General features: G+C 45.9%; 3 protein-coding genes across 4 annotated transcripts; 1 reads left to right on the top strand and 2 right to left on the bottom strand.

Moving 5' to 3' along the window:
- Nucleotides 1-4,246: 4,246 nt before the first annotated feature.
- Nucleotides 4,247-12,448, top strand: mylk5 (myosin, light chain kinase 5). 2 transcript variants are annotated; one of them, XM_028989412.1, is made up of 16 exons: nt 4,247-4,371; nt 4,695-4,815; nt 5,525-5,647; nt 5,919-5,954; nt 7,452-7,579; nt 7,766-7,922; nt 8,009-8,320; nt 8,834-8,924; nt 9,036-9,239; nt 9,332-9,549; nt 10,384-10,507; nt 10,703-10,855; nt 10,959-11,088; nt 11,171-11,261; nt 11,439-11,579; nt 11,692-12,448. In XM_028989412.1, the coding sequence occupies exons 2-16, from the start codon at nt 4,695-4,697 to the stop codon at nt 11,895-11,897; spliced, it is 2,235 nt and encodes a 744-aa protein (XP_028845245.1). In that variant the 5' UTR covers nt 4,247-4,371; the 3' UTR covers nt 11,898-12,448. The 2 variants fall into 2 exon arrangements, with proteins under 2 accessions (XP_028845245.1, XP_028845244.1); XM_028989411.1 differs by lacking the exon at nt 4,247-4,371 and having other exon boundaries at nt 4,389-4,815.
- A 74-nt stretch (nt 12,449-12,522) lies between these two features.
- coasy (CoA synthase) lies at nt 12,523-19,191 on the bottom strand. The gene is made up of 10 exons (XM_028989647.1): nt 19,055-19,191; nt 17,828-18,547; nt 16,571-16,785; nt 15,798-15,929; nt 15,468-15,657; nt 15,230-15,294; nt 15,061-15,145; nt 14,824-14,921; nt 14,584-14,730; nt 12,523-13,971 (listed from the first exon to the last, which is right to left on the bottom strand). Exons 2-10 carry the CDS (start codon nt 18,543-18,545, stop codon nt 13,900-13,902), a joined length of 1,722 nt encoding a protein of 573 aa, XP_028845480.1. The 5' UTR covers nt 18,546-18,547; nt 19,055-19,191; the 3' UTR covers nt 12,523-13,899.
- A 191-nt stretch (nt 19,192-19,382) lies between these two features.
- naglu (N-acetylglucosaminidase, alpha) lies at nt 19,383-25,441 on the bottom strand. Its single transcript, XM_028989433.1, has 6 exons — nt 24,849-25,441; nt 23,977-24,124; nt 23,738-23,884; nt 23,577-23,662; nt 22,684-22,940; nt 19,383-22,224 (listed from the first exon to the last, which is right to left on the bottom strand). The coding sequence occupies exons 1-6, from the start codon at nt 25,250-25,252 to the stop codon at nt 21,017-21,019; spliced, it is 2,250 nt and encodes a 749-aa protein (XP_028845266.1). The 5' UTR covers nt 25,253-25,441; the 3' UTR covers nt 19,383-21,016.
- Nucleotides 25,442-25,799: the final 358 nt, after the last annotated feature.

Genomic DNA, 25,799 nt, shown 5'->3' with positions numbered 1-25,799 from the left:
CCAGTTTCTGAGTTCGGCAACCTACACTTACTTTCCTCTCTCACTCTCTCAACCTGTTTTCACTCAGTTTCAGCACGCATTCCTCTCTCCCCCTCTCTTTCTCTCTTTGACCTTTAACACAGGCATCCGAGGCTGTGTGAACAGCGTTTTACGCACTGCTTTGCACATAGAGTGAAGTGCTTTTAAAGGCTTTTTAAAACATTACATCGAGCTGTGTCCAGCTACACATCAGCCACAAACCTTCCTCTTTAATTATACATTAATACAGAGTTACACGTTCTTTGTCTAGTAAACTGATTGTCATTGTGAAACACTGCAGCACAGCACATGGAGACACAACGAAATGTGTCCTCTGCTTTTCACCATCACCCTTGATGAGAAGTGGGCAGCCATGACAGGCGCCCGGGGAGCAGTGTGTGGGGACGCTCAGTGTGAGATAATATGAACTTTTTTCACCAACTGGCCAAAGTTGTTGAATTTAAAGCATGGAAATGGAAAATAATGGCATTCTGGAACACTGTCATAAAACACAATTTTGTAGCTGATTTGCAATTCACTATGTTTTCTTATTACATTTTAATACTTCTTTAGTTCTACCACGGAACATAAACCCCCTGTAATTAACATCTGCAGAAGTACAGTGGTGATTTGATTTGATTCTATTCATCTGTAACATTTTCCATGTATGAGGCAGTTTGTGGGCCGTGCATCCTTTACAATCACCAAAGATAACCACGCCTCTCATTAATGGAATAGGGCTCTTTCCTGTACCATGTCTAATCCCTTTGTCCACAGATTAAAATATCTTCAATATCCTATATGAACTCAAGCATTTCATCTTACATAATGCAAACTATTTGGCGGATTTTTTTTAATAACTGAAAAGCAGATATCTGCACAACAGATACATCAATATACCAGTGTTTTTTATCTAGGCGATTCTTCATAACTGTATGACGCTTCCATATGTGACACATATATCACAAAAACCAAAGGTTTGCATCATTTATGCAGTGATATTTAACAGTTTTCGTTAAATAAATATAGAAATACTAAATGCCTTTTATTCTACACCCACACTAGTTTCTCATTCAGTTACACCCTGCTTCCACACACAAACACACACATACACACACACACACACACGTGCATTCATGGTGGTGATGTTTTGTCCACAGCTAGAAATGACCGGTGCTTCCTTCTCCTTGTCCAGTCCTGTTTACTGCAGTTCTTTCAGCATCCCACTGCCGCAGAAGTGCAATTTGGAAGACTGGAATGTAGGGAAACTCGCACACAGAGTTAATGAGCACCCGCCAACAGATGGCATCCCTTGTCTGTTTTTAAATGTGCTGTTTATCCTACAGGGGGCGACATGGTGGCACAAATGAATTGTTTTTGTAATTGCAACACTTGGGGATTGAAAACCAGTTCAATGTCAGTGTTGCTGCAAAGGAAGCCATACGAGCCGTTAAACCTTGGGATTAATATGAGAAACATGTCATTTGTCACAATGACATTTGTATTTTTTGTATTGCACAGTCAAAGAGTGAGAAATGAAAGAAACATCCTGCAAAAGATTGGAGGACACGATGCATTTGAGCTTGAGGAAGGTTTCAGTTTGCCATCGTCATCATTGAGAAATGTCAGATGATGTAGATTTCAGTGCCATATGAATTCTGACTCGTCAAGCTTGTCTCTAAAACCATCAGCCACACTTTTCTCTATTCAACTCGCTATTATTCTGAAAAATGTGAGAACTGGAACTCAATTTGTAATGTTATTAGGAAACTGCATTTAACTGGATGTCAAGTTGAGGTCTGGAACATTTTCTGAAAGAACTTTGCTAGGAAGACAAAATAAAAATATATGTTTGTATGTATTTATGAATGCACAAAACTATCCTTCTTCTCAAATGTGCCACAGCGTCACTGGTGTTGAGTAGTGTGGGAAGAGCCCCATTTCCCCCTCCTGAGGGACTAAAGCATGGGAAGTTCAGCGAGCGGCAAATGTAAAGATGAAAGAGAAACGAGCGGCGGACAGAAGAATGCAAACAGAAGGCAGGAGACGGAGATGTTTCAGTCTTCCAGTCTGGTAGAGTGGGTGCATTGTGGAAGGTACATTTCTTTAACTTCTGCTTTTCATTTACACGTCTTCTTGGAAACATGACAAGTCGCAACTTTTTCATAAATTTACAGTTTATTCTTATTATTACAATTGCTCAACGAATGCTAATCACATAAAACACACATACTAACACTGCAATTGCAATGATCCCCTAAGACGATCAGACTTTCCCAGGATATTTCCACTTTATTGGGCGGTAAGTACAATTTGGGACTCATACCTCTACGTTCTGAGACTCTTGTGGTCCAGATGGACGAGGGATCTGAAGTGGGACCTTCACCCCCCCAATGACACAAAGGCAGCACGTCTAACACCAACAGACTCATACGGGTGACAGCAGGACAGTCACAGCCTGTCACGGTCACAGGTTTTGCAACAGGAGGGCAGCGTGTCACAACAGCGCCGCGCTTCGAGCAAAACATGGGGGCTTGTTCATCGGTGTTAGGTCAAAGATGTACATCCCAGGATGCACAAACTTTATGGAATAGTAAAAAGAAACTGTTATTTCTGTCACTCAGAACATGAACGTTTTAAACAATTTTGAAAAGTAGGAGCCAGATGAATGACAGTTCTTGTGTACGCGTCATTCTGGATTATTAAGAATTCTGTTTCTTTCTTGATTTATCTGTTTAGGGAGGTGCCAGTCTAGTGGATTCAACACCCGCATATGATCCGGAAGACCACAAAGTCACAAATTCAAACCCCACTTATTACCCTTGTGTCCCTGAGCAAGACTCCAGGGGGACTGTCCCCGTCACTACTGTAACTATTGTAAGTCGTGCTTGATTTCTTGTGTCCAAAAATCCAAAGGTAAATGTGAACCCCGAGGACGCCTTTGTCCTAATACTTAGCAAACAAGCACAGTATGCTCGGCACATACCGAAGGTTCTTTTAAAACCCTACAGCTAATCTATGAAAAAACTTTCTGTAGCCAACGTGATATCACACACTCCCTCTCCAATTTTCCCTCTTTTGTCTGAGCTGTTTTAAAAACTGCTGGTCCTTCAAGTTTCTCTGCCCTGGGGGTTTTCTGCTCAGCCCTAATCCATCGGAGAGATGTCTGTGCTTGAACGTCTGTCTTTCTCGGATGCCTGCAGAATTCTCTGTCCTCTGTGCACTGAAAGGCACATTGAGTTCTGTTATGTGTGTCATGCTTCACACCGTTTCATCACTTTAAAATGGAATCGTATCACAGCATCTGTCTGTGCATTCCTTTGCAGATAAGCGCATTGCGCATATGCCGCCCCCCGAGCTCAACAAAACAACGGGGGGGGGAAAGAGGGTAATTACCAGCCCACTCCCCTCCGAACCCTGAGCGGCCCTTTCATGACTTATGAGAGAAACGCAGAAGAAATGCTTTTCCTGGGTGTGTGTTCCCGAGTCTCAGGCCAAAGGTTTTGTGAAATATCCAGTATGTTCTGAATTCTGAATTTTTCTCAAACTAATAGTCGGGTGGTAGTAGCCTAGTGGGTAACACACTCGTGGGTAACACACTCGCCTATGAACCAGAAGACCCGGGTTCAAATCCCACTTACTACCATTGTGTCCCTGAGCAAGACACTTAACCCTAAGTTGCTCCAGGGAGACTGTCCCTGTAACTGATTGTAAGTCGCTCTGGATAAGGGCGTCTGAAAAATGCTGTAAATGTAAATGTAAATTTAATAGATCGGCCAGAAAAAAAGTGTTTAAATTTTGATCAATGTTTTATTATTTTTGAAAATAAACCAATGAGGTCATACATGGGAGCGTTTTATTTTGTTTCTCTATCTATCTGTCTGTTTTTCTGTCTCCCAATCATATCCGGCAACTAGGAATAATCTGTGGATTCCAAACGTGAAGTTTTAGAACTTTTTGCACCCTGGAAGTTTTGGAAACAAAAACAAATAATTGGCACTAGTTTTCACTCTATGGCAGAATGTGGAGGACAAGCGATGCTGTCCTTAAACCCAAAAATTATTTTCCTCGGCAGGGATGAGGGCTCATCCCGGTCCGTCATCCTACTATCGACATTTCTTCACCCCTGATGTGTGAAGAGGAAGTGATTCTCCACGGCAGGAGGAACATGCGATCGACGCACCAACGCCGCAGGCGTGTGTGAGCATGACTGTGACAGGCGGTCCGGCGGCGACTCAGAAGGAGTACTTTATATTCCTGGGAAACCACGCAGCTTTTCCTCCAGAGCAGCTGTCACTCAGCCCACTCTTCACTGAGGTGGGCGTGGCCGGTCTGATTACCTGGCTGTGACAGGTGAGCTCTGGGGTCACCACGCCCACTCCAGTGTGGCCCTCGCTGGTTTCTTCACTCTTGTGTTCAGACTGTGCTGTGTTGAGGAAGGGGGCGGCTGTGCTGATCAGAGCTGATAGAGCTGCAGCCATTTCCTGTAGCAGCAGAGACAGCAGCACGCGGGGGGAGAGGAACCCTGTCCACAGCACAGAGCTAGAGTGAGACACACCAAGATAAAGAGAAGACGGGATTTTTAGAGCAGAGAGCATCATTCTGTCGTCATGATTTTTTAGGATCTGCGCCCTCATTTTGAGATTTTTAAGTTTTTTTTCTCTCAAACTCTGAAGATGGCTTTACACAACGGCACTCAGAGGAAAATCTACGTCTCGACGTTCAGGATGACCCTTAAACCCCGCTCAGCATGGCTGGCCGAGAACGGGACTCACGGGCAGCAACACCTCGTACCAGGTAGGGACTTTGGCCCTGATGGTTCGGCTTTAGCTGTTGGCTTGGGGTTCAGACCATGACGTAAACATGCTTTAGAGTGGCTGCATAATGGTGTTCGGAGATGGTTGTCAAGAGCCCCAGAGACAAACACCACCAGGAAGATGAAAAGAGCTCCAGGAGACGTGCAGCATGTAGGCAAAACAGAAACCCAGACCTGGTGTTCAGTAGCCATGGTCAATGCCTTGCTGTGGTTTTGTTCAGAATCACCAAACCTCTGAGAGGAATTGTGATGCAGTGTGAGCATTTGCACCTCTTTGTTTGGTAGTTCCTCATGAAACCGGTCAAAGCAGACAAGGCACGAAATCCTTCCGCTCCTTTTAACCCTCGATTGTGTTGGCAGTTTGCTTCTAACGTTGCCACAGAGGGGCTTTATAGGGACACAGAGTCCACCTGCCTCCAGCAGCTGTACTTTGGAATGGATTGACAGCTTGGAGAAGGTTCCTGGGCTCCTATCAGAGTTCCCATAGCATGTTTACATATTGACTTTCTTTTATCACCTTGTCCATTTCAGAGCGTTTCATGGATTTAATGCTTTCGCTTGAAATTAAATCATGTATCGTTATCCCGGGGTGGCCTGTTCTTGAACTTTCCAGGTGAAATATTCTCTGTAAATATTTAAATGGGTCCCATGTTTTTTTTTCTTCTTCTTTTATTTGATTTTTTAAATAAGAGCCTGTCCCAGCGGCCCCAAAAGATGTGGTGGAAACCGACGCTCTGGGGAAAAATCTGAAAAACAGCCCCGCCAGTCCAATGACCGTGCCTTCACAGAAGAGCCTGGAACAGGGGAGCAAAGGTGCCATCCACATCTCAATTTTCCTGTCATTACTCCCTCTTTAAAAACCGGTATTTCACAGTGACAATTCGCATTGATGTACTTTCCCTGTTGCAAAAGTCTTACAAGTTGTTCGAAAACTGTAGAATTTCCTGCTTGGAACGGATCCAGTGTGAGGCTAGAAGAGTAATTACACCTCCAGGCCTAAACATGAGGCTGTCACATGGTCATGTCACAGGGCGCCAAGTGGTGTTAAGCTTACCTGTCACCTGTCACCTGTGTTTCGTTTCAGTGGTCAGTCTGAAGAGGCGAGCCAATTCAAGCACAGGTGAGGGATTTTTTTCTGTCTCTCTGAGTAACACCAGACCATCACCCCTTGTTGGTTTTTGATGCTGCGGCTGTACTGATGGAATGTTATGATAAGATCCCAGTTGCTCCTGTTTACCAGGACAAGTCTGTTGAATTGAACTTTTTCTGATGGGAAGTTGTGTTGTATCATTGGCAGCTCTGAGGTTTTTGCTTTTTGAACTTCTCCTCTCCTTTCGTTTTCTAAGAATAAACTGGTTTATTTCACCCAATGACATGTGGGTCTTGCCTGAAGTTGATTGTTGCAACATGTGCAGGGGACAGCTGACGTGGAACATGCAACCAAGAGTAATGTCATCACTCAGAGTGCACTTAGACAAGCCAGGACAGAGCAGACCAACAGGCCTCCCACACAATCAAATCAGGGGAAATCTCAAGATGCTTTTCAGAAATCTGGCAAATAACCTCTTAGGCAAAATAAAAATTCACCTGGGGTTGACTGTGAAGATTCTCAGCCATCCAGGTGAATTTGTCTGAAAGTTGACTCATGGCATCTGGACTTACTTTCTTTAATGTAGAGACGTTTCATTCTGCATCCACAGAACTTTGTCAATCTTTGGCTTGACAACTTTGGCTTGTACCCACAAAGTTGTTTAACACAACTTATCTCCAACCTATTTTGCTGCCCTTTCATCACTCCCCAGGAAAAATCAGGCACAATTCACACGTCCACCAGGTTAATGGGGGCAGGAGGAGCTGCCAGGGCGGGGCTGTCACATCCACCCCCCAACCCCCCGATTTTTGTTTCACTTTAATGGACGTATTCAAGGCAGGAGTGAGGTGAAACCAACCTGCAGGATAAATAAACCTGGAAGATAAATAAACCTTCCATTTACATTTATAGCATTTACCAGATGCTCTTATCCAGAGCGACGTACAACCAGTAGTTACAGGGACAGTCCCCCCCTGGAGCAACTTAGGTTTAAGTGTCTTGCTCAGGGACACAATGGTAGTAAGTGGGATTTGAAACTGGGTCTTCTGGTTCATAGGCGAGTGTGTTACCCACTAGGCTCCTACCACCCTAACTTCCCTCAGATTGAAAAAGTTCTGTGGATGCAGAATGAAACGTCTCTACATTAAAGAAAGAAAGTCCAGTTGCCACGACTCAACTTTCAGACACCTGGGGTTGAAATTGCTGAATTACGTCAGTCTTAATGAGTCAGGAGATGTTAGCTGTATAGAAAATGTATTATTAGTTGCAGTTATTGAGAATGAAATTCTATCTCAAGCTAGAATGCTTTTGAATAACCAAAGCAAACAGAACTGCATTGATAATGAAATGACTTCTTCAGGCACGGAAGAACCAGTTCATCTGGGGCATTTGTGAAGAACACCGATGCAAACACACAGAAGCTGCTGAAATATTAAGCTCTGGTATCATTCATGCAGAAGAAAAGCGTTGGAATCTGCAGCACTGGGTTCTTCTCTCCTAAACCTGCAGGCTTCTGTCTTCTACCAGGTCTTGCTGTGAAGTTTGTGGAGCCACCGGAGAAGCTGGAGGTCCAGGTCGGGGAGACTGCTGTACTTAGCTGTGCCTTTACTTCCTCTGAACCTGTCGCCTCCTGCTGGATCCACAACAAACAGCAGGTGTGGAGCCGATGATTATTTATGCACAAGTGTCCCAAGTGACCCTAATCTGAAACAGATAAATTTTTCTCCATATTGTGGTATGAAGTCAAGTTCAGTGATAGTGTTTTAGAAGAGGAGTCTGACCTTCTTTTGATCTTTGCTCAATATCTGACAAGCCTGGTTGAATTCCCCTCCTTTGTGAAGGTGATGCTGAGTGAGGATCGCTCCTCCATCACGAGTGACGAGAAGAGCAGCAGCCTCCTCATCTCTGACGTTCGCCCTGAAGATGCGGGGAATTACACCATTGTTGTGAGGAACCGCAGCGGTTCGGCACAGCATTCAATCAGACTTAATGTTGTCGGTGAGTCGACATATCTATTGAAAGTCTAATGTGCTTTAAAAAATTTATAGCATTTTAAAAAATAACTATGCATTTTTTATTTCCAGACCGACCACACCCCCCTGCCTCCTGTCCATTTGTGTCCCAGCTCAGCTCCAGCTCCGTGGAGCTGTCCTGGTCGGGGCCAGGCTATGACGGCGGCTCTGCCATTACAGGCTACGTGGTGGAGTATAGGAGGGTTGATGCCAAGGAGCAGGGGGACTGGAATGAACTGACCAGCCAGTGCAAGAACACCTCCTACCGGGTACCCTTGGAGCTGGACCCCCAGGGCGAGTACCGCTTCCGCGTGCGGGCCGTAAACCCGGTGGGGATCAGCGATCCAAGCAAGGAGTCCGATTCCATTACAGTGGATAACGAAGGTAGTTTGCAAATTGTCATATAAGCAAGGATTAAGGATGCTTCTGCATTGATTGTTCATTATGCAACTAAGTCCATTAAAAAAAAACAAAAACATGAAATGAGTTTCAGTTGAAGTTATAAATGAGGATGACAATGTTCTAAATAATGTTGCACCATATACTCAACAAGACTGATGAAGGCTAATTTTAATACTTCTTTCCTTTCACCAGAGTCTTTTTCAGGATTAATAATGTCTGGGCATTGTGTTTGGTCAATTTAATGTCATTTTATGACAAACCAGTTTTTTCTATATAAATCATATTTCTTCATGACTCTAAACTTTTGAATGGTAATGTATGCCAGAACTATAACAATATTAGACATTCTTTTAAATTCTACTATATCTCTTTATTTTACTACAGATAAAATAATTAAAACCATTTCTGTTTTTTATTACAATTGAATTGACTTTGTCAGTGAACTGGGTGGTTAATGTGCTACAAAATGAAACCTTGTTTGTATCCCGACTAAAGACGATGTGCAGGAGGAGGCGTATGTGGACGTGTTCACCAACACCGCAAACTCGGTGAAGGACCACTACGACATCCTGGAGAGGCTGGGAGTGTGAGTGTCAGTTCGGAGGAATCGCAGGATTTGCTGCAATAAACACTGTGTTTGAAGGTTAAATAAAAGTGCATGAGGACGATATTGATGCACCTGGACTTTGAATCTCAGGGGGAAGTTTGGACAGGTGTTCCGGCTCAAACACAAAAAGAGCGGACAAGTGAGCGCCGGAAAGTTCTTCCGTGGCCGTGGGATGAAGGAGAGAGCAGCGGCGCGGAAAGAGATCGAGTTGATGAAGGAGCTGCACCACCCCAAACTGGTCCAGTTCCTGGGGGCCTATGACAGTCGCTTGGAAGTCGTCATGATCTTGGAGTAGTGAGTATCTGTATCTGAAGAGAGCAGAATAAACGACTGGGCAGCCCTGGTCAGTCAGTAATAGGCGTGGCTGTGTGTGCCCCGTTCTGCAGCATTGGTGGACGGGAGTTGTTTGAGCGCATCATGGATGACGGATTTGAGTACACGGAACCGACCAGCGTGTGCTACATGCGCCAGATCCTGGAGGGAATCCAGTACATCCACAAGAAGAACATTGTCCACCTGGACCTCAAGCCTGAGAACATTGTGTGCGTCAACAGAAAGGGAACACTCGTCAAGATTATTGACTTCGGGCTGGCCTGCAAACTGGGTAATTTTATTTTAATCATGGTCGTTATACTAAACCGCTTTGGACAGAATTTGGACAGAAGACCAACCTTGGAGGGTCTGTGGTCTTTTATCATTGGCACCCAGCATAGTCAACCTCTGCTCCGTTCATCTCTGGACTACTAAAAATGATGTTCTGTTGCTGCTCAACAGCCTTCAAATTATTCCTTAGACGTTTTGTTGGATTGCTCCACGGAGACACTGACACGCCACCCTCTTTCAGCACGATTTATCAGAATTTTTTTAAATGTGCTAACTCCCCCTCTCAACCATAACTGCATCCAATGAGGACCTTTCGCCCTGAGGCTGTAAGCCATGCAACTATTCCGATAGCATCTGATTCTACACGGTTCAGAACAAGAGGAAACCAGATATTTACATTTCGGGCCCTTCAATGACAGTTGTACGTAGATGATCTAAATTTTGGCTGCTCCTTCCCCCAAAACAAAGTAGCCGAGTTATTTTGACCCTTTAAGATCCAAAGCTGGTGTTCGCTCACTAGACACGGTATTCTGTGTGGTTTATCAACAGCAGTTGCTTGGTCACACCCTTCCTGCAGGGCAGTAAGATGGGAAGTGACCGGCACAGAACGCTTCGTCCTCTAACCCACAACAGTAAAACGGGCAAACCCAGTTATATGGCCACTGGAGCAACAAGAGAAAACATAAATACTCTCTGCCCTCTGCATCTTCATGAACCACAATGCGACATGTGAAAGTCACACATCTGACGCACATATAGGAGTGTGTGCAAGTGTTGACTGCGGAGATGATGATGATGATGCTGCTGCTGCTAATGGGGGAACGGTTGTGTGCAGAACCAGGGAAGGCACTCATGGTGATGCATGGGACCCCCGAGTTCGTTGCACCGGAGGTCATCAGCTACGAGCCGGTGGGTCTCGCGGCGGACATGTGGAGCATCGGCGTTATCTGCTACATTCTGTAAGCCCTTCGGTGGAAATGTCCATGCATGTCATCTCAATACTCTTAGGTTTGGCTTAGCCAAACAAAACCAAATATCATTGTGCTACACATTAAAACATTTGGTGCAAAAACATCAAATTTTATTAGTGGGTGGGTCCATCAGCGATCTGCTGGATGGCCTGAATTTATACAACATGTCTCCGTTTCCACCAGATTGAGTGGGGAGTCTCCATTCCAGGGCAGCAGTGATGCTGAAACGTTGGCTCTGGTGACTGAGGCCCAATGCGAGTTCGACCCAGAGAGCTTTAGAGACATCACTGAAGGTGCTAAAGTCTTCATCCGCTCCCTGCTGCAGAGGGACAAGAGGTTTGTCTGTCTGCCATCATGCCTTTTGGGGAGACTTCACATGACTTCCACAAGTCGAAAGTAAAAAAAAAAAAAAAAAAAAAAACTTTCCCTCACACTGTAGAGCCAGGCTGACCTGTGAACGGGCTCTGGCTCATCCCTGGATGGTGTCTTTTGCCTCAGTGGACCCACGGACCACTAAATCGCTCAACAAGGAGAAGATGAGGCGATTCCTTGCCAAACGCAAATGGACGGTACTGTGGAGCCAATTGTACCATCTTATAGAAATGACCTGTAAACGTGCATCAAGATTAACATGAACATGTACTTTTCCAGAAAGCTGGAAAGGCTGTTCTGGCGCTGAAGAGGATGACTCACCTCTCCAGTAAATCTGATGGACCAGATTCCCCTTCCAGTCCTGGAGATGGTAGGGTCCACCATCAACTTTTCACCAAAAATGAATGCTTGTGATAATTAATAGTAGAAGAACATTTGAGAACGAGAGTGCCTTTTTATATCAGAATACTCATTTAAAGTGAGATTTGCATTCCATCGGTTGCTAAATCATCGCTCCCGACGTTTACCTTGCAATTGTTCTGTGCAGATAAGAGGTTAGGCCCCAAGGCCGAGCAGGCCCTGCAGACCCTGGAGCAGAGCCTGAGGACAGAGCCACGCTTCCAGCAAACACTCAAAGACCTCAGCCAGCCCAGAGGCAGCACGGTCCGCTTCTTCTGCACCATCTACGGTACATCCAAATGCCCAACGTCCACTACCATTTAGCCTGAAGAATCCCAAATAACAGAATTAATTATAAAGAAGAGTTAATCCCACTGTCAATGATTCTGCCACGTGCACAGGCTACCCTGACCCGGACGTGGTTTGGCTGCAGGATGAAGAACCAGTGGAGGAGATGGAGCGCCTTCAGGTTGAGTACGAAGAAGACGGCACGTGTACGCTCATCATTTCAGATCTCCGCCCTGAGGATTCTGGGATGTACACGTGCTGTGCCTCAAACAGCATGGGGGTGGCACGGTGCTCAGCCAGACTCAGCGTGGAACTTTAGAACAAAACACACAGACCTCAGACTGTGACCCCCAGAGAAACATTTCAGTGATCTTTAGTGTACAAATATATAGTTTCTGAGGGGAACATTTCTGGACGCCAAAAAGTGGTTAACATGGTCACACCTCGCACTGGTGTTGAACTTTAACAGTGTTTTAAAGACAATCTTTGCACATGGTCCTCACTATTTTTTTCTATATGCCCCCTGATGATTTGTCTTTTGTCTTAATGTTTCCATGTTCAGCCACATGGTGGGGTGTTCTCTTATATCTGCAATGGTTGTTAATGTTCACCTACTGGTATAACTTACAGGTCATATAAGCACATGCCCCCTAGGGGGCGCCAAAGTCACGGTGCCCAGCGTGCCTTGCGGATTATTTTCTAATGTTCCAAAATTACAGGACACTTCTGGGGTTTATTACGAAATTTGTAAATACTACTCTGTATTAGTTTTTAAACATTTTTTTTATAATCTTATACATAACGAGCAATGTGTAAATGTGATTTTATTATAAAGCATTAAATAAAATTTAAGAAACCTTTGAAAACCCACTTGTTTAAAAAGTATTTCAAACGAGTCTAACACTAACTAACTAATGCACACACACTCACAAAAAATGAAAAAAAAAAATTGTCTAGCACTTAACAATTTCCTAGCATGTTCTATTTTTGACAATTTAGGCCTTATCAGGGCTTTTAGTTTTTTAACTCAATCTATGGAAAAAGTGTCTGCCAAGTAAAGTAAAGTAAAATAAACGTGTTTTCTGCCACAATTTCTAAGAAATAAATGTGTATAGTCAAAATGTAGATTGTAAAGCATTTTATTTCTATTTTTTCCCCCTAAAATCTCAAAGTAAACAAAATCCACTTGCGGCATAACTGAAATATTTTCTTTTTTTTAAAGTATAGTATATATATACAGGTTGGTCTCCTGTGCATTTTGACGTCATTCAGAAACATTGAAACTAACACTATGAAGTGATTTAAGGTTGTGAGCTTCCTTCTCTGGCCATTCGCCCCTCGTTTCAGCAACGCATTAAATAAACAGAACCGAGAACTATGAGGGAAAAGAAACATTAATTTACAGCTTCCTCACTTCTGTAGGCACATTACACAAAGGCGTCACATGACCAGTTCAGCATGACCAAGCACTGGAAGACATCATTGAGTCATCTGCAGGTTACTTCCAGACAGGAGCATCAAACACTTTATGCCAGAGCGCCCTGATTTTAAATTCATCAGGCGCCATCTTCCAGAACATTCCATGCTTAACTTGCTTAACTTTGATCACGTAAGAGTTTAGAAGAACGTAATGCTTGAGTGGGGTGCTCCAGCGACAAATAAACTGCATGAAGGTTCAACTGTGCCTTCCCCTCCATCCCAAGCATGCACGGCTTTGTGCCGAGGGAACGTTTCACATTCAGTTATCGTACGTGGCAAACCACCTGATTGATTAAAAATGCCCTATGTGGAGCCTGTACAGCCTTATTTGGAGTAAAACTAGCTTAAAAGAGCTTTCCACAGGTTCAGCAGCTGGACCAGGGGTCTCTGGTGGCTGTGGTTAAAGAGTCGGATGCAGGCAGCGATGAACACTCCTGCACATGCACAGACAGATATAAATATCAAATATGCAATTATCCTACACAATTCTGAAGCCCTCCACCCTGACTGACAACAAAATTCAAGAGTAAATTAACTTTCTAGCCATCTGGATGTTACAAATGGGATTTATACTAATAATTAATCAATATTTAAAAAATTAACAGACACTGACACCAATGATTAAAGCCTCAGACTAAGCAAATTATTGTCCATAATCCATAGCTTGCTTCTGAGTCAGTCTGGATATGAAAACTATATCCTCAGGACAGACTGGCCATTCTTTCTGCTTTTTCAAGGCGTGTTACTGATGATCCAATTTTCCCCCACATGTAATCTGTGCCTGTTCATCCAACGAAAAAAAATGAAGAATGTAGTGTATCTGTGGGCAATGCCCACTTCGTTCAGAAGGCGGGGTCACACTCCTTCAGTCGCTGGTTGATGCGCTGCTGCAGGAGGCTCCAGGCTCGCTGCACCTGTAGGATTAAACACATCACATACATTTTTATTAATTTTTTTTTTTTAAAAGCTGTAAAATTTAACGTGTTAAATCATAGTGATTCATGTTTAAACACAGCAAAATAAACCAACGCTCAGTTACGGCACATTCAGGCGTACATGTTGTTATTAGTGCTTGATGGTGGGCGGCCCTTCCGTACAGGGAGCACAAGAACAGCAACCAATCACTGCTTCTCACAATAAACACGACTGGCAGGATGACACATCAGCATTCAGTAAAAGTGCATGAATGGATTTCATTGGCCGGCACTTGTTCCATGTTTCAAAAGTTTCCCTCGCTTTTTTTTTTTTTTACGCTATATGCTGTGTGTATGTGTGTGTGGGGTGGTAGTAGCCTAGTGGGTAACACACTCGCCTATGAACCAGAAGACCCGGGTTCAAATCCCGCTTACTACCATTGTGTCCCTGAGCAAGACACTTAACCCTAAGTTGCTCCAGGGGGGACTGTCCCTGTAAATACTGATTGTAAGTAGCTCTGGATAAGGGCGTCTGATAAATGCTGTAAATGTGTGTGTGTGTGTGTATATAGAGGAGCTCACGTTGGCTTCCCTGCATTAGCTGAAACTCACCTGTCTCTGCGTGACGTTCGGCTCCCACAGCGTGCACAGAACTACGTTGGCATGCTGCACCTGCTTGTGGCCGGGCCACTGAGACTGCAGCCTCTTCTGGGCGTCGTCCGCGCTCACGCCGTCACGCTCCACTATACGCCTCACTGCCTGAGACAGAGAGAGACAGCGAGGACGAGCAAGACGTAAATGCCGCCGAGAGCTGTGTGCATCGTGGTCTGCGGGATTTGCGGTAAACCTCACCTCCTCCTCGGGGATCAGAGCCACCCACACCTCATGGACCAGTGTCTCCCACCCAGCTTCCAACAGAACTGCTGCATCTACCACACATACCCGCTTTCCTGGACGAGACAAGGTGAGCGGCCGAGAGCATTTTAGAGTAAACAATTCACTCAGAAATTGCTGAAATTCTAGAATTGCTGAAATGGTTTTTTAATGTGAGGGTTGGGCGCAAACATCTGGCCTTCACCTGTACTGTACCTTCTTCTCTGGCCTGCTGGATCCTTTTATTAACCAGCAAAGCAATTTCAGGCCAAACGATGTCAGTCAAGGCTTTCAACCTCTCCTGAAACACACACACACATAAAAACATTCATACTCAGAGGAGCCCTCTACACTGTCTCTGCAGTAAGCTTTGATATGGCAGTACCTTGTCCCCAAAGACCTTCCTGCCCAGTGCACGTCTGTTTATGGTCTTATCCTCGTTGAGAATGTCTAGTATTTAATTAAAAAAAAAATGCACACACATACAATTATATTTCATTATTTTTCATGGTATAAAAAAAAAAAAACACTATCAGACAATACCTTCAAACACTATATATCATAGATTAGCAAGGCAACCGCAATCTAGAAACAGCATAAAATGTGGGTGGAGTCGTGCTCACCCATCCCGAACTCCTGCACCACCCGAAGGTAGGCTCTGGTCCCGGGCAGGTACGTCTCGTGGCCCAGCTGGTCGCTGTCGATGCGGATGGCACCCAGAGCCTCCAGCCTGCGGGCGATGGAACTCTTCCCGCTGCCGCTGCCGCCGGTCAGGCCGATGATGTATGGAAGAGGAGGCATGTCAGACTGGGACTGTGAAATGGACAAATGGGACAAATGTGTATGAGTAGCGCTGCCTAGAAGCGGACACCTTCACACGGAAGGTGTCTTTGATCAAGAGACAAGTGTTCTGTTGGTTTTCACAAAACCACAAAAGTCAGAGGTGCACCCACCTGAGGCGTGGCCAGCAGGGTGCCCAGCAGTCGGGAGCGGAGGCTGGACGAGCTGATCTTCTCCTCCTCAATCTCAGTGTGGTGGGCGTCCTTTATCAGCTGGATGCAATGCAACACCAGCTGTGGCAGACCCTGCAACAAACCAAATAGCGCCGTTCTTCACAGTCGTCATAGCGGTGGCGGCCTAGGGGCGGTGGTGGCCTAGCGAATAAGGAAGCGGCCCCGTAATCAGAAGGTTGCCGGTTCGAATCCCGACCTGCCGAGGTGCCACTGAGGTGCCACTGAGCAAAGCACCGTCCCCACACACTGCTCCCCGGGCACCTGTCATGGCTGCCCACTGCTCACTCAGGGTGATGGGTTAAATGCAGAGGACAAATTTCACTGTGTGCACGTGTGCTGTGCTGCTGTGTATCATATGTGACAATCACTTCACTTCACTTTCACGCTAAAGCTTTATCACCCCTTGTGGCCAAAGTGAAAATCGTCACAATAAATAATGCAGAGGATACCCCAAAATTATTGAAAATCAATGTGTTGATATTACAATAATCACAGTGGTGTTGATTCTGTGATGATCGAAATACTGTAGAATGGACATGATATGAATATCGCTGAAAAAGACAATTTTATCTTAAACTTTGACATGTTGGTCCAATCTTTGATATGCTGGTCCATTATTAATATTTTTCAATAACTGGTTTTAAAAAAAATGCTATAGTTATGTCCACCCACCTACTAATTATCAACTTTAAAACAAATTAAATCTTACGAACATTTTCCATGCGCTTCCTGTTCACAGCCTCACCCCCCTTCATGGTCTCCTCGCTGACCACAATGCACTGCAGCTGGGGGTCAGACACTGAGGGGCCAAACGGGTCATTGAGGGGAACGATCTCGTACTGCAGCGAGGGCTTAACGTCCTGCAGGAACTCCTGGAGCTTCTTAACACGCCGGTCGTATGGCTCGATTAGCTCCTTTAGCGCTTTCTCTAAAAGAAGAGGGGAGGACAGTGAAAACAGGAGGAAATTAATATTACAATTATTTTACAATAAAGAAGTCTCAGTAACTGTACCAAAAGGCAGAAGCAGAAAACTTGATTTATCCTGCAGGAAATTGCTGACGACTGCACAAACACCCAAAACACAGATAAGAGCAATAAAGGGACCAAGAATAGCACTGAAGATTACTCTATTAAAGCACTCTGAATTTAATTGTAATAAAATAGATAGTCGCTGTTACCTCTAAAATACCTTGTTTTAAAAAAAAAACTTCATATAGGTTATGTCAAATACTAAAAGCATGAAATGTGAAAGTGCACAAAACTAACAAAACTACAATTTAACAAAACTACAATTTAAACTACAAGTAAAATTATATTGAAAAAAAATACCTAGAAATGATTATATTATGATAAATATATAGGTAAATATCAAAATCTAAATATATTGCACATGTGAAAAAGTAGCCCATAATTATGAGGGTAGTGCCGGAGAGAACGGTTATAGGATCTGATTGCGGTGGGATGGCAGAATTGTCTGTGCTACAGTGGGACATAAGTATTCTTCATGATGGGTTGTAGTCTGGACAGTCTCTAAAGAAGGAGTGAAGAAGTGAAGTGATTGTCATTGTGATACACAGCAGCACAGCACACGGTGCACACAGTGAAATGCGTCCTATGCATTTAACCCATCACCCTTAGTGAGCAGTGGGCAGCCATGACAGGCACCCGGGGAGCAGTGTGTGGGGACGGTGCTTTGCTCAGTGGCCCCTCAGCGGATTGGGATTTGAAACGGCAACCTTCTGATTACAGGGCCACTTCCTTAACTGCTAGGCCACCACTGCCCCAAAAATACACATATAAAATAAATAAAGTGTCTAGTGCGTCTAAAAAAATTATTTTACATAATTCTCTCAGCTCACTGTTATCTGCAGCCCAGTCACACACGCGACGTATACAAGTGAGAGAAGGAATTCCCTGCAATACCGACCATGTTGTTTGTGCTTCTTTTCCCATGATTGCCAGCACTTACTTTTGAGCAGCTCTTTGTCACAGACGCCGATAAGGAAGCGTCTGTTGGCCAGCAGGCATGAGATGTTCAGCAGGGTCTTATGGGCACCATGGAGACGGTCAAAAGTTCCCCCGACAACTACATCACTATACGTCTTAACAGACTCCAACTGCCCCTTGCTTCTGTTCTCCCCCTGCTCTTCGCTTTTCTCCTCGTCATCTTTAGGCTGACTGTTCTCCAGCTCCTGCAGCTGTGGATGAAGCAGTACGGACCTGAGCCCCGGCGTGCAGACGTAGCAGTGTCCAGCGTACTTCTGCAAACACTGGGACACCAGAGACGACTGGCCGGCGTCCTGCAGGGGGAAGTCCGTCAGCACGACTTCGGGACAGTGTGACAGGATCTGCGGGGAGGGAAAGGGGTTCACCGCTCCACCTGACCCCAGGTCGGTCACACTGGGCTGGGCACGCACGTTGGTCAGCAGCACCCTGACGTCCAGATGCCCACAGACATCGGCTGCATTGCTGTAAAGACGAGAAATGAGCTTGAACATGTCCCCCACCGGGGGGATGTAGACTGGCCGAGCCTGTCCAGAGGTGCCCAGGTTGAGGCCCGGGTGGAGGTGCACATAGAGAGTCCGCTCCACCACCTGCGCGGCGGTGCTCAGTACGGGAATGAGCCGGAAGGGGAGAGTGTGCAGGGGGGAGGTGAGGACCAGGATCCCTGTGCTGAACATTGACATGGCTGCAAAGAAAATTACCCACCTGGTTAACATCTACCAAACACAACACACAATTATTATCAAGCATACATCCACGTTATAGCCCTACAATACAACAAATTAACTGTTTCCAACAAAACTACCACTGTTGATGGTAACTTGATAATAATAATAATCCACACCATCCGCCATGCCTGTGCAGTCTATGACTTTTTAGTAAACTGGTTGGTTTACTTTACTGCCAAGTGCACAGATGTGCTGTAATACAGGCCACAGGTCATGACTCCTTTCTGATTATAAATACATGCAGAACATCCATGCACAGAGTTCCTCCAGGTGTTGCTAACAAACAGTCGCTCCGTGTGGTTTTGAAACCTTGCACTCGTATAACAAGACAACCAAGCTTAACTGTTAACAGTTAACTAGCTACCCTCTGGAAGTCCAACTGAGCAGTACGGATGGCACTTAGCTAGCAAATAGCGCAGACTTTTCTCGAATATAAAAGCGGGAAGAAAACGTGTAAACTTTACCTGAGTGTCGCGCACAACGCAGCGTTATTTGGACAGATTTGCGGAGCCTCGCGACTCCCGGTTCCTACATAATTCTCCGCTATGTTGATCGCAACATACACAATGTTGCTATTGTTGATGGTGTACCCTCGTGTCCATTTGACCTACCGGCGAATCACGTGATGAAGTCTCGGACTGCCATTGGACTAAAACTTAGGGCGGGATAGCGGGCATTCTGGGATATGTAGTGCATCTCTACTTTAAACCATAGCCCGACGTCTGTTTGTCTTATACTAATTTGCGTAAATCAAATACATTTCAGAACAAACTGCATTACTGCATATAGACATAAAAATCAAAATTGACACTTTATTTGTCAAAATATAAAAATAACATCTCATTGATTTCTATTCACATTCAAAGACTGTAAACTCTGGCACTTGGAATATCTATCATATTAATACATATTGGTTAGAGACAACTAATGAAGAAAAGAGCAAGTATGCATTTCCTTGTACATATAGACACCCATGTGGGTGCAGGACTGGCAATCAAATAGGGGCTGCCCACTGCTCACTAAGGTTGATGGGTTAAATGCAGAGGATACACTTCGTTGTGTGCACTGTGTGGTGTACTGCAATGTTTCATAATAACAATCACTTCACTTTCACTTAAGAAGAAAATGAAAATCATATTATTACTTTATGGCACCTGAATAACGTAGTCATTGACCCCCCCTTAAGATATCATTATAGTAGGAGAGTAGTAGGGCACTTATGATTAGGCCTTCTGTCTATCCCTGTGTCTATCTACACTGTGAGTTTTTGTTTTGTTTAGAGCAATGAGCAGCGATGTTAAAGTAAGGCAGGGGTTCCAGATCTGGTCAATTACGATCAGGCGTTCATTTATAACCTAGTAATGTACATTGCAGGCTGACTGCACAAAAGGTTCAAATTAAAACATTGTATTGGAGTGCCTTAGGATAAGGATAGGGGGGAACCAAGGGTAAGGAATGTCTCATGCTTACAGTCACGGCCTAAACAGTCCTTGTACCCACCCTGAGGTTTCAACCTGATAGACTACAAGATCAGGTTGTGACTGACCACATTCTGGGAAAAATCTACATTCTCTGTACTTGGCAGTGAAAGCTTTTCCCCTGTGTACTTGGCTCAACATTATTGTGACTGCATGATTAAAGGGACAATTGTATCTTACAATGCAGTCAAAAAGAGATATAAAATAGCAATAGAATTCTGAGTCTCAACTCCTAGCCTTGCCCTGCTTATGTTCTTCTATTCAGGACATTAGAGTAATAGTGTAATCAATCAGCTAGACTGTCCTCTACAAGTTATCCATACAATATTACATACTGGTGTTGACTTCACGGTGCATAGTTCCAAAAACAGCAACATAGAAATCTCAATGAAACCATACAAACATCAATAGTGTGTCAGGTGGCTAAACAGCTAACCGCTCCAAAATAAGGAAAAACTGGCCTATCAATCTCATATAAAGCAACATACTGCAGGGAGGTTTATGGACATGTGTTTATGGACATATGGACATGGAGATGTGAAGCTGAACTCAATGACAAGTCTTCCGGCATGATTCCATAGGAGAAGAAGAAAATGGTTAGGATAGAATCATATGTTCTTTGGACCGAACAGAAAATCATCAACTGAACAGTTTGTGACAACAGCATTTTTGCCTCAGTAACACCAGAGAATCATCTGTGCCTTTCATTAGTGCAAATCATCGAACATGCCACGGTCACAACAGTCTAGCTTCATTCCGCTGTCGTTCTCATCTTGCTGCAAGATCAGCCATATTTACATGTAGTCCGCGTGGGTGGATCAAACGGAGTCAGAAGACGGTGGTGTGAAAGTCAAACCTAGAATCGTAAGAGGCTCCATTAAAAGTTGCTTAAATTGCTTGGAAATTGTCTTGTAATTATGCTGCTTGATCAAAGCAGCAAGGTTCACCTCACTTTAACCTCTTGAGAGCCTGGGGGTAGTACTTCAGGAATATCCTCCTGGCGATCTCGTACGTGTCTCCATAGGGCTTCGAGGGGTACTTCCTCTCGTTATACATGAAGCCCTTTTCCACCTGAAACACGTCCTGGTTGAAGGCGTCCTGCTTGAAGGGCCTGCCCCGGTCCAGGCACTCCACCAGGGTGTTGATGAAGAGACTCCACCTCTGCGAGTAGTAGTCCTCCACGAGACCCCCCCACTCCTTGCTGGCGTAATCCATGATGTTGCCCTGGGGACCCCACAGAGTGACCTGGTTCCTGGCGTTCAGGTCGTACAGCTGAGCCTCCTTCTCGTCCAGTCCCATGGCGTGTGCCTTCTCAAGCCACACCCCCAGCAGGAAGTTAGCATCGCTGGATAGCAGGCGGTCAAGCTCAGGCAGCAGGTCGTAGACGAGGACGCCGCCTGCTGTTAAGAGGTCCGGAAGCTTCTGATCCCGAAAGGCGCTGCGGATCTCCAGATAGTACTCGGTGGTGAGGAGCTGTAGAGCCTGGCGCGTGACGTCCACCAGGTCGTACCGGAAGGTATCTATGGCAACGAGGGATTGCGCTGCCTCAAACAGTAACCGCCACGCCTCGTACAGGTCCCTACGATCGTACCACAGGTCGGTCACCAAGCGCATGGATGGCCGGTGGACCAGCGGGCTCCGGTTGTGGTTCTTGTATCCCGGCAGCGTGCAGTTGTACACGCTGCGGAACAGCAGCCGCCATGCCGCCCCGAGGCTCTCGTCCGTGCTGCCGTAGCGGCGGACGGCGTACAGCGACACCCACTTGGCAAGGTTGACGGGCTCTTTGCGCCATGCGAGCTCACTCATCAGCTCGTAGACAACGGGGTTCTGCTCAATGCCTTCCGGGCTCATGCCTAGGCCCACCAGGGAGGAGTTGGGGAACCGCAGCGCCTCGAACGGGCCCAAGTTGATCTGCTCCACCGTGCCGAACATGCCGCTGTTCCCGCCGAAGTTGTGCAGCATGCACCAGATGAAGGGCTGGCCGTAGAAGGACTGAGTGAAGGCGAACGCTGGCGCGGTCTCTGCGAAAAGGTCCAGCACGATCATCCTGCCGAGCGGGACGCCGTGCAGCAGCGCCTTGACCTGGGCCGGCTTCCAGAAGTCTGGGTCCGAAATGAACAGCCAGCCCTGCATCAGCCAGACGGCTTGCATGTCCACTGCAGACAAAAGAGAGGTCGAGGGACAGAATAATCACAATGCAGATTAGGATCAGAGACCAGCACAGCATACGGACCAGAAGAGAGGCCACTGAAGCTAATTGTACCCCAGAAACAAGCAGCAGGTCAGCCCTGGGGTATGAAACTGGGGCAATTATAATCAGGCACGCTCGCTACGACGTCACACATACGGAGGCTTGAGTAACATGGAGTGGCTAATGGGGAATGGGGAAACTATTTACTGATAGAGCAGCATACTTTGTCCTTGGCTGAGACTAAAAATAGCACAAATTGCTTCGGGCGCCCTTATCCAGAGTGACTTACATGAGTAGTTACAGGGACAGTTTTCCCCCCCGGAGCACCTTAGGGTTAAGTGTCCTGCTCCGGGACACAATGGTAGTAAGTGGGATTTGAACCCGGGTCTTCTGGTTCATGGTTCATAATCTTTTAACAGGTTACCTGAGGTCATGGTAGCAAAGATGCTGCGGCTCACAGCGGACAGGTAGGCGGGGTCAGAGGATGCTGGCGTCATCTCATTAAAGGTGTCGGCTCCATAGATGTGGTCCGTCCCGAACTGCTCCACAAGTTGGGACAGGAAAAGACCCCCGATCCGTTGGAAAAGCGGGTCCTGTGGGTCCAGGACGTAGGCGCAGGAATAGGTGCAGTTAAATTTACTCCACGGTCTCAGTCTGGTCACGTTTGCTTTAGGAAAAAGCCTTGATGAATGGGAGGAATATATTTTTTTAAAAATGGCACTGGCACATTCTACTTACTATCAGTGTGTTACCATTGTGTGTTTAGCAGGGGGTTTACTGGGGTGGTGGGTAAGGGGGTAATTGGGCATAACTAAGTGACAAACACATGGTTTGATTAGGGTCGCTGTGTATGTTATTCAGATATGAAAACGGAACAAAACAGTCCTGTTCCTGCAGGGCTTGATGTGCATTTTGTAACTGTGCCTGAAATCTAGGATGTAAACAGCAGGAATCATTCAAATTTGTTCCTTATTCCCACTGATAACAGTGGATTTCGTGCAGCTCTCAAACTGTGTGCCTGAGTGTACTTTAGTTATTCGTAATGTTAAGAGGAATTGTAAATAATACATGTCGGCCTGGGGGTTTTGTGAATCAGTTCTTTAGATTAAATCACAAACCATGAACTGCCATAATCTTTACAGTTTAGACGCCTTTATACTAAGGCTGGTAAAATATTCACCAGACAGTACCCCCCATAGTACACTAAGAACTAATTCTGAATTAAATAGTCAAATAGTTTTAAGTAAAATATTATACGGCATGTACAATTTTAACTAAAAAGTGTGAAAGCCCTGAATCAAAATAGGAAGAGGTTACCTGGTAATTCCTTGAGGCACGATCCCTGAAAAGGCAGGTAAGACCGGAATCATTCCCAGTGCTCTCATCTGATCCAGGATTTTGAACTTGAAAAAGTTAACAGAGATTACACGTTACAGGTTGAGAAGTATGAAATTACTGCTATGCATGCTAAAAAGTACCTGCAGATGGAGCTGCTTTACGTGCCAGGACTGGGGGAGTGGACCGCCCCACTGGAACAAGTTTCCCATACGGTTCCAGGCGAGGAACGCTGGTCCGGTGAAGAACTCATCCACCTCTGTCTGGTTCAGACCCAGGGAGAAATACACCTGGGCCACAGCGGAGGAGCGTGAGAAGAGACGTGCATGACGATGACAAGTAAAACATGATGCAGGAATTTTAATGCTTATGGACACCCCACCTCTTGCCACAACGCTTCTTGTCCATTAAAGGCCAGCGGAAGGTTGACGCCATTGAGCGCCATCCAGTCAATCTCCCTCTGCCACCGCGGCCAGTCCCACCACACGGTCGAGTAACTCTGGGTGCACACGTTCTGGTAGTATCGGAACCTGGGGGCACAGGAGGTCAGCCCTGTGAATGCTGCACCACAAAACCAGAATAGAATCTCGTTTTTTTTAATGAAATTTAGCGAAATCGCTAGAGCCCAACAACATCTTGTGAGCACGCCATGCCTGGTACGCAACAGCGGGTGGTAGTAGTTCTTGACACGGCCCACTACAATGGGTGCATCGCACAGCGCAGACAGGCCAAAGCCCCTAATGAGGGGGGCAGGGTCAAAAAAAGTCCCAGCCACATGCAAGAGGGAACAGACAACAATGCGGCATTTTTTTTTTTTCATTTTTCACGCAACCCTCGACCTTCACAAAATACCGAGGTCAACGCACCGTTCCACGTCCAAACAATCTGCATAATGCTAGGACTGACAGCCAAAGCCTTGGAAGCGGACCAGGTTCACACAGTTTGAGGAAGTGCGAAATGACAAACAAAACGTAACTAGGCCAGTAGGCGCTTTTAATCTGGATTTTCATCTACGTAATCATTACCGGAGCATTCCATAAAGGAAGGTTCTCATGCTTAGGGTGTCAGGAAAAGAGCCAGAAAGTCATAACACATTTATATATTTTGCTACATGGATGCATAGTGATGCCTGAAATTTATTATTATTATTATTATTATTATCATCATTATAAGACTGGAGGGAGTCACGTGATCCGTCACTTTCTGACCAATCAGCACAGAGTGCTAGTCCCCCTCACCCTCGTCAGATGATACCTGTGCTGCGTGCTGATGCGCAGGACGCCGGTCAGCGTGGGCAGTGGCCGCGGGACGGACAGCTGGCTGCCAGACCACGACACGTGGCAGTTGCAGAAGTACTTCAGGTAGTTGTAGATGCCGCTGGCCACGGCGACCCCCGTGCTGCCCGCGGCCACGATCTTGTCGTTCTTGGCGGAGCGCAGCTCGCACACGTCCCGGCTGTCGTTGGAGAGCGTCCGGTTGACGGACACGACGAACTCCCGGGCGCGGTTCCCGAGGAGGCGTTTAAGCAGCTCCACCACCGCCCGCGCCTGCGCCTGGTCCGCGGTCCGCGGTCTGAGATGCGACAAAGTGTCGCGCTCGGCGGGGCAGAGCGCGGAGAACGTCCCGAGCAGGGCGAGCGTCAGCAGGCAGCGGCTCATGACGACCGACTTCGCCGGAAATAATGGCGACAATAAAACAATGCTGGCACGATAAAAAAAATATTATATAATATAATAAAAATAATAATATAAAGTCAACTTTCCCCCCTCTCACGGTCGCTGCCTTTCCGTGCTGGGAAACAGGAAGTGCCCTCGTGTGTTATCGTGCGGACGGCCAATCCGAATACGCGGCGTTCATCGTAAAGCCAATCAGAGTCGAGAATCGCCGAAACGGGGGCGGGGCCGCGGCCACATCTCACATGACTCGGTTATGTATCAACAACCGGGAGGGAAGTTCACAAGGCGAAATATGCAGCTTTAGTAAGAATGCATGAGCATACTGCGTGTGATTTGGACTCACAATCAGAAGTTACAGGGACGGTCCCCCTGGAGACATTTACAGCATTTATCAGACGCCCTTATCCAGAGCGACTTACAATCAGTAGTTACAGGGACAGTCCCCCCGGAGCAACTTAGGGTTAAGTGTCTTGCTCAGGGACACAATGATAGTAAGTGGGGTTTGAACCTGGGTCTTCTGGTTCATAGG

The sequence above is a fragment of the Denticeps clupeoides genome, chromosome 8 (assembly GCF_900700375.1).
Source record: "Denticeps clupeoides chromosome 8, fDenClu1.1, whole genome shotgun sequence".
NCBI lineage: Eukaryota > Metazoa > Chordata > Actinopteri > Clupeiformes > Denticipitidae > Denticeps > Denticeps clupeoides.
The sequence above is the reverse complement of the archived record's forward strand: the minus strand, read 5'-3'. Positions and strand labels throughout refer to the sequence as shown.

Coding starts and splice junctions, on each gene's coding strand:
- mylk5 (XM_028989412.1), top strand. CDS start 4,695: ATGGCTTTACACAACGGCACTCAGAGGAAAATCTACGTCTCGACGTTC. Junction 7,580..7,765: donor GGATCCACAACAAACAGCAG/GTGTGGAGCCGA, acceptor TCCTTTGTGAAG/GTGATGCTGAGTGAGGATCG. Junction 8,321..8,833: donor CATTACAGTGGATAACGAAG/GTAGTTTGCAAA, acceptor TCCCGACTAAAG/ACGATGTGCAGGAGGAGGCG.
- coasy (XM_028989647.1), bottom strand. CDS start 18,545: ATGTCAATGTTCAGCACAGGGATCCTGGTCCTCACCTCCCCCCTGCAC. Junction 15,146..15,229: donor GGAAGGTCTTTGGGGACAAG/GTACTGCCATAT, acceptor TGTGTGTTTCAG/GAGAGGTTGAAAGCCTTGAC. Junction 14,731..14,823: donor CTCTGATCCCCGAGGAGGAG/GTGAGGTTTACC, acceptor TCTCTGTCTCAG/GCAGTGAGGCGTATAGTGGA.
- naglu (XM_028989433.1), bottom strand. CDS start 25,252: ATGAGCCGCTGCCTGCTGACGCTCGCCCTGCTCGGGACGTTCTCCGCG. Junction 23,885..23,976: donor AAGAAGCGTTGTGGCAAGAG/GTGGGGTGTCCA, acceptor GCTGTGGCCCAG/GTGTATTTCTCCCTGGGTCT. Junction 22,225..22,683: donor CTTTGCTACCATGACCTCAG/GTAACCTGTTAA, acceptor TTTTGTCTGCAG/TGGACATGCAAGCCGTCTGG.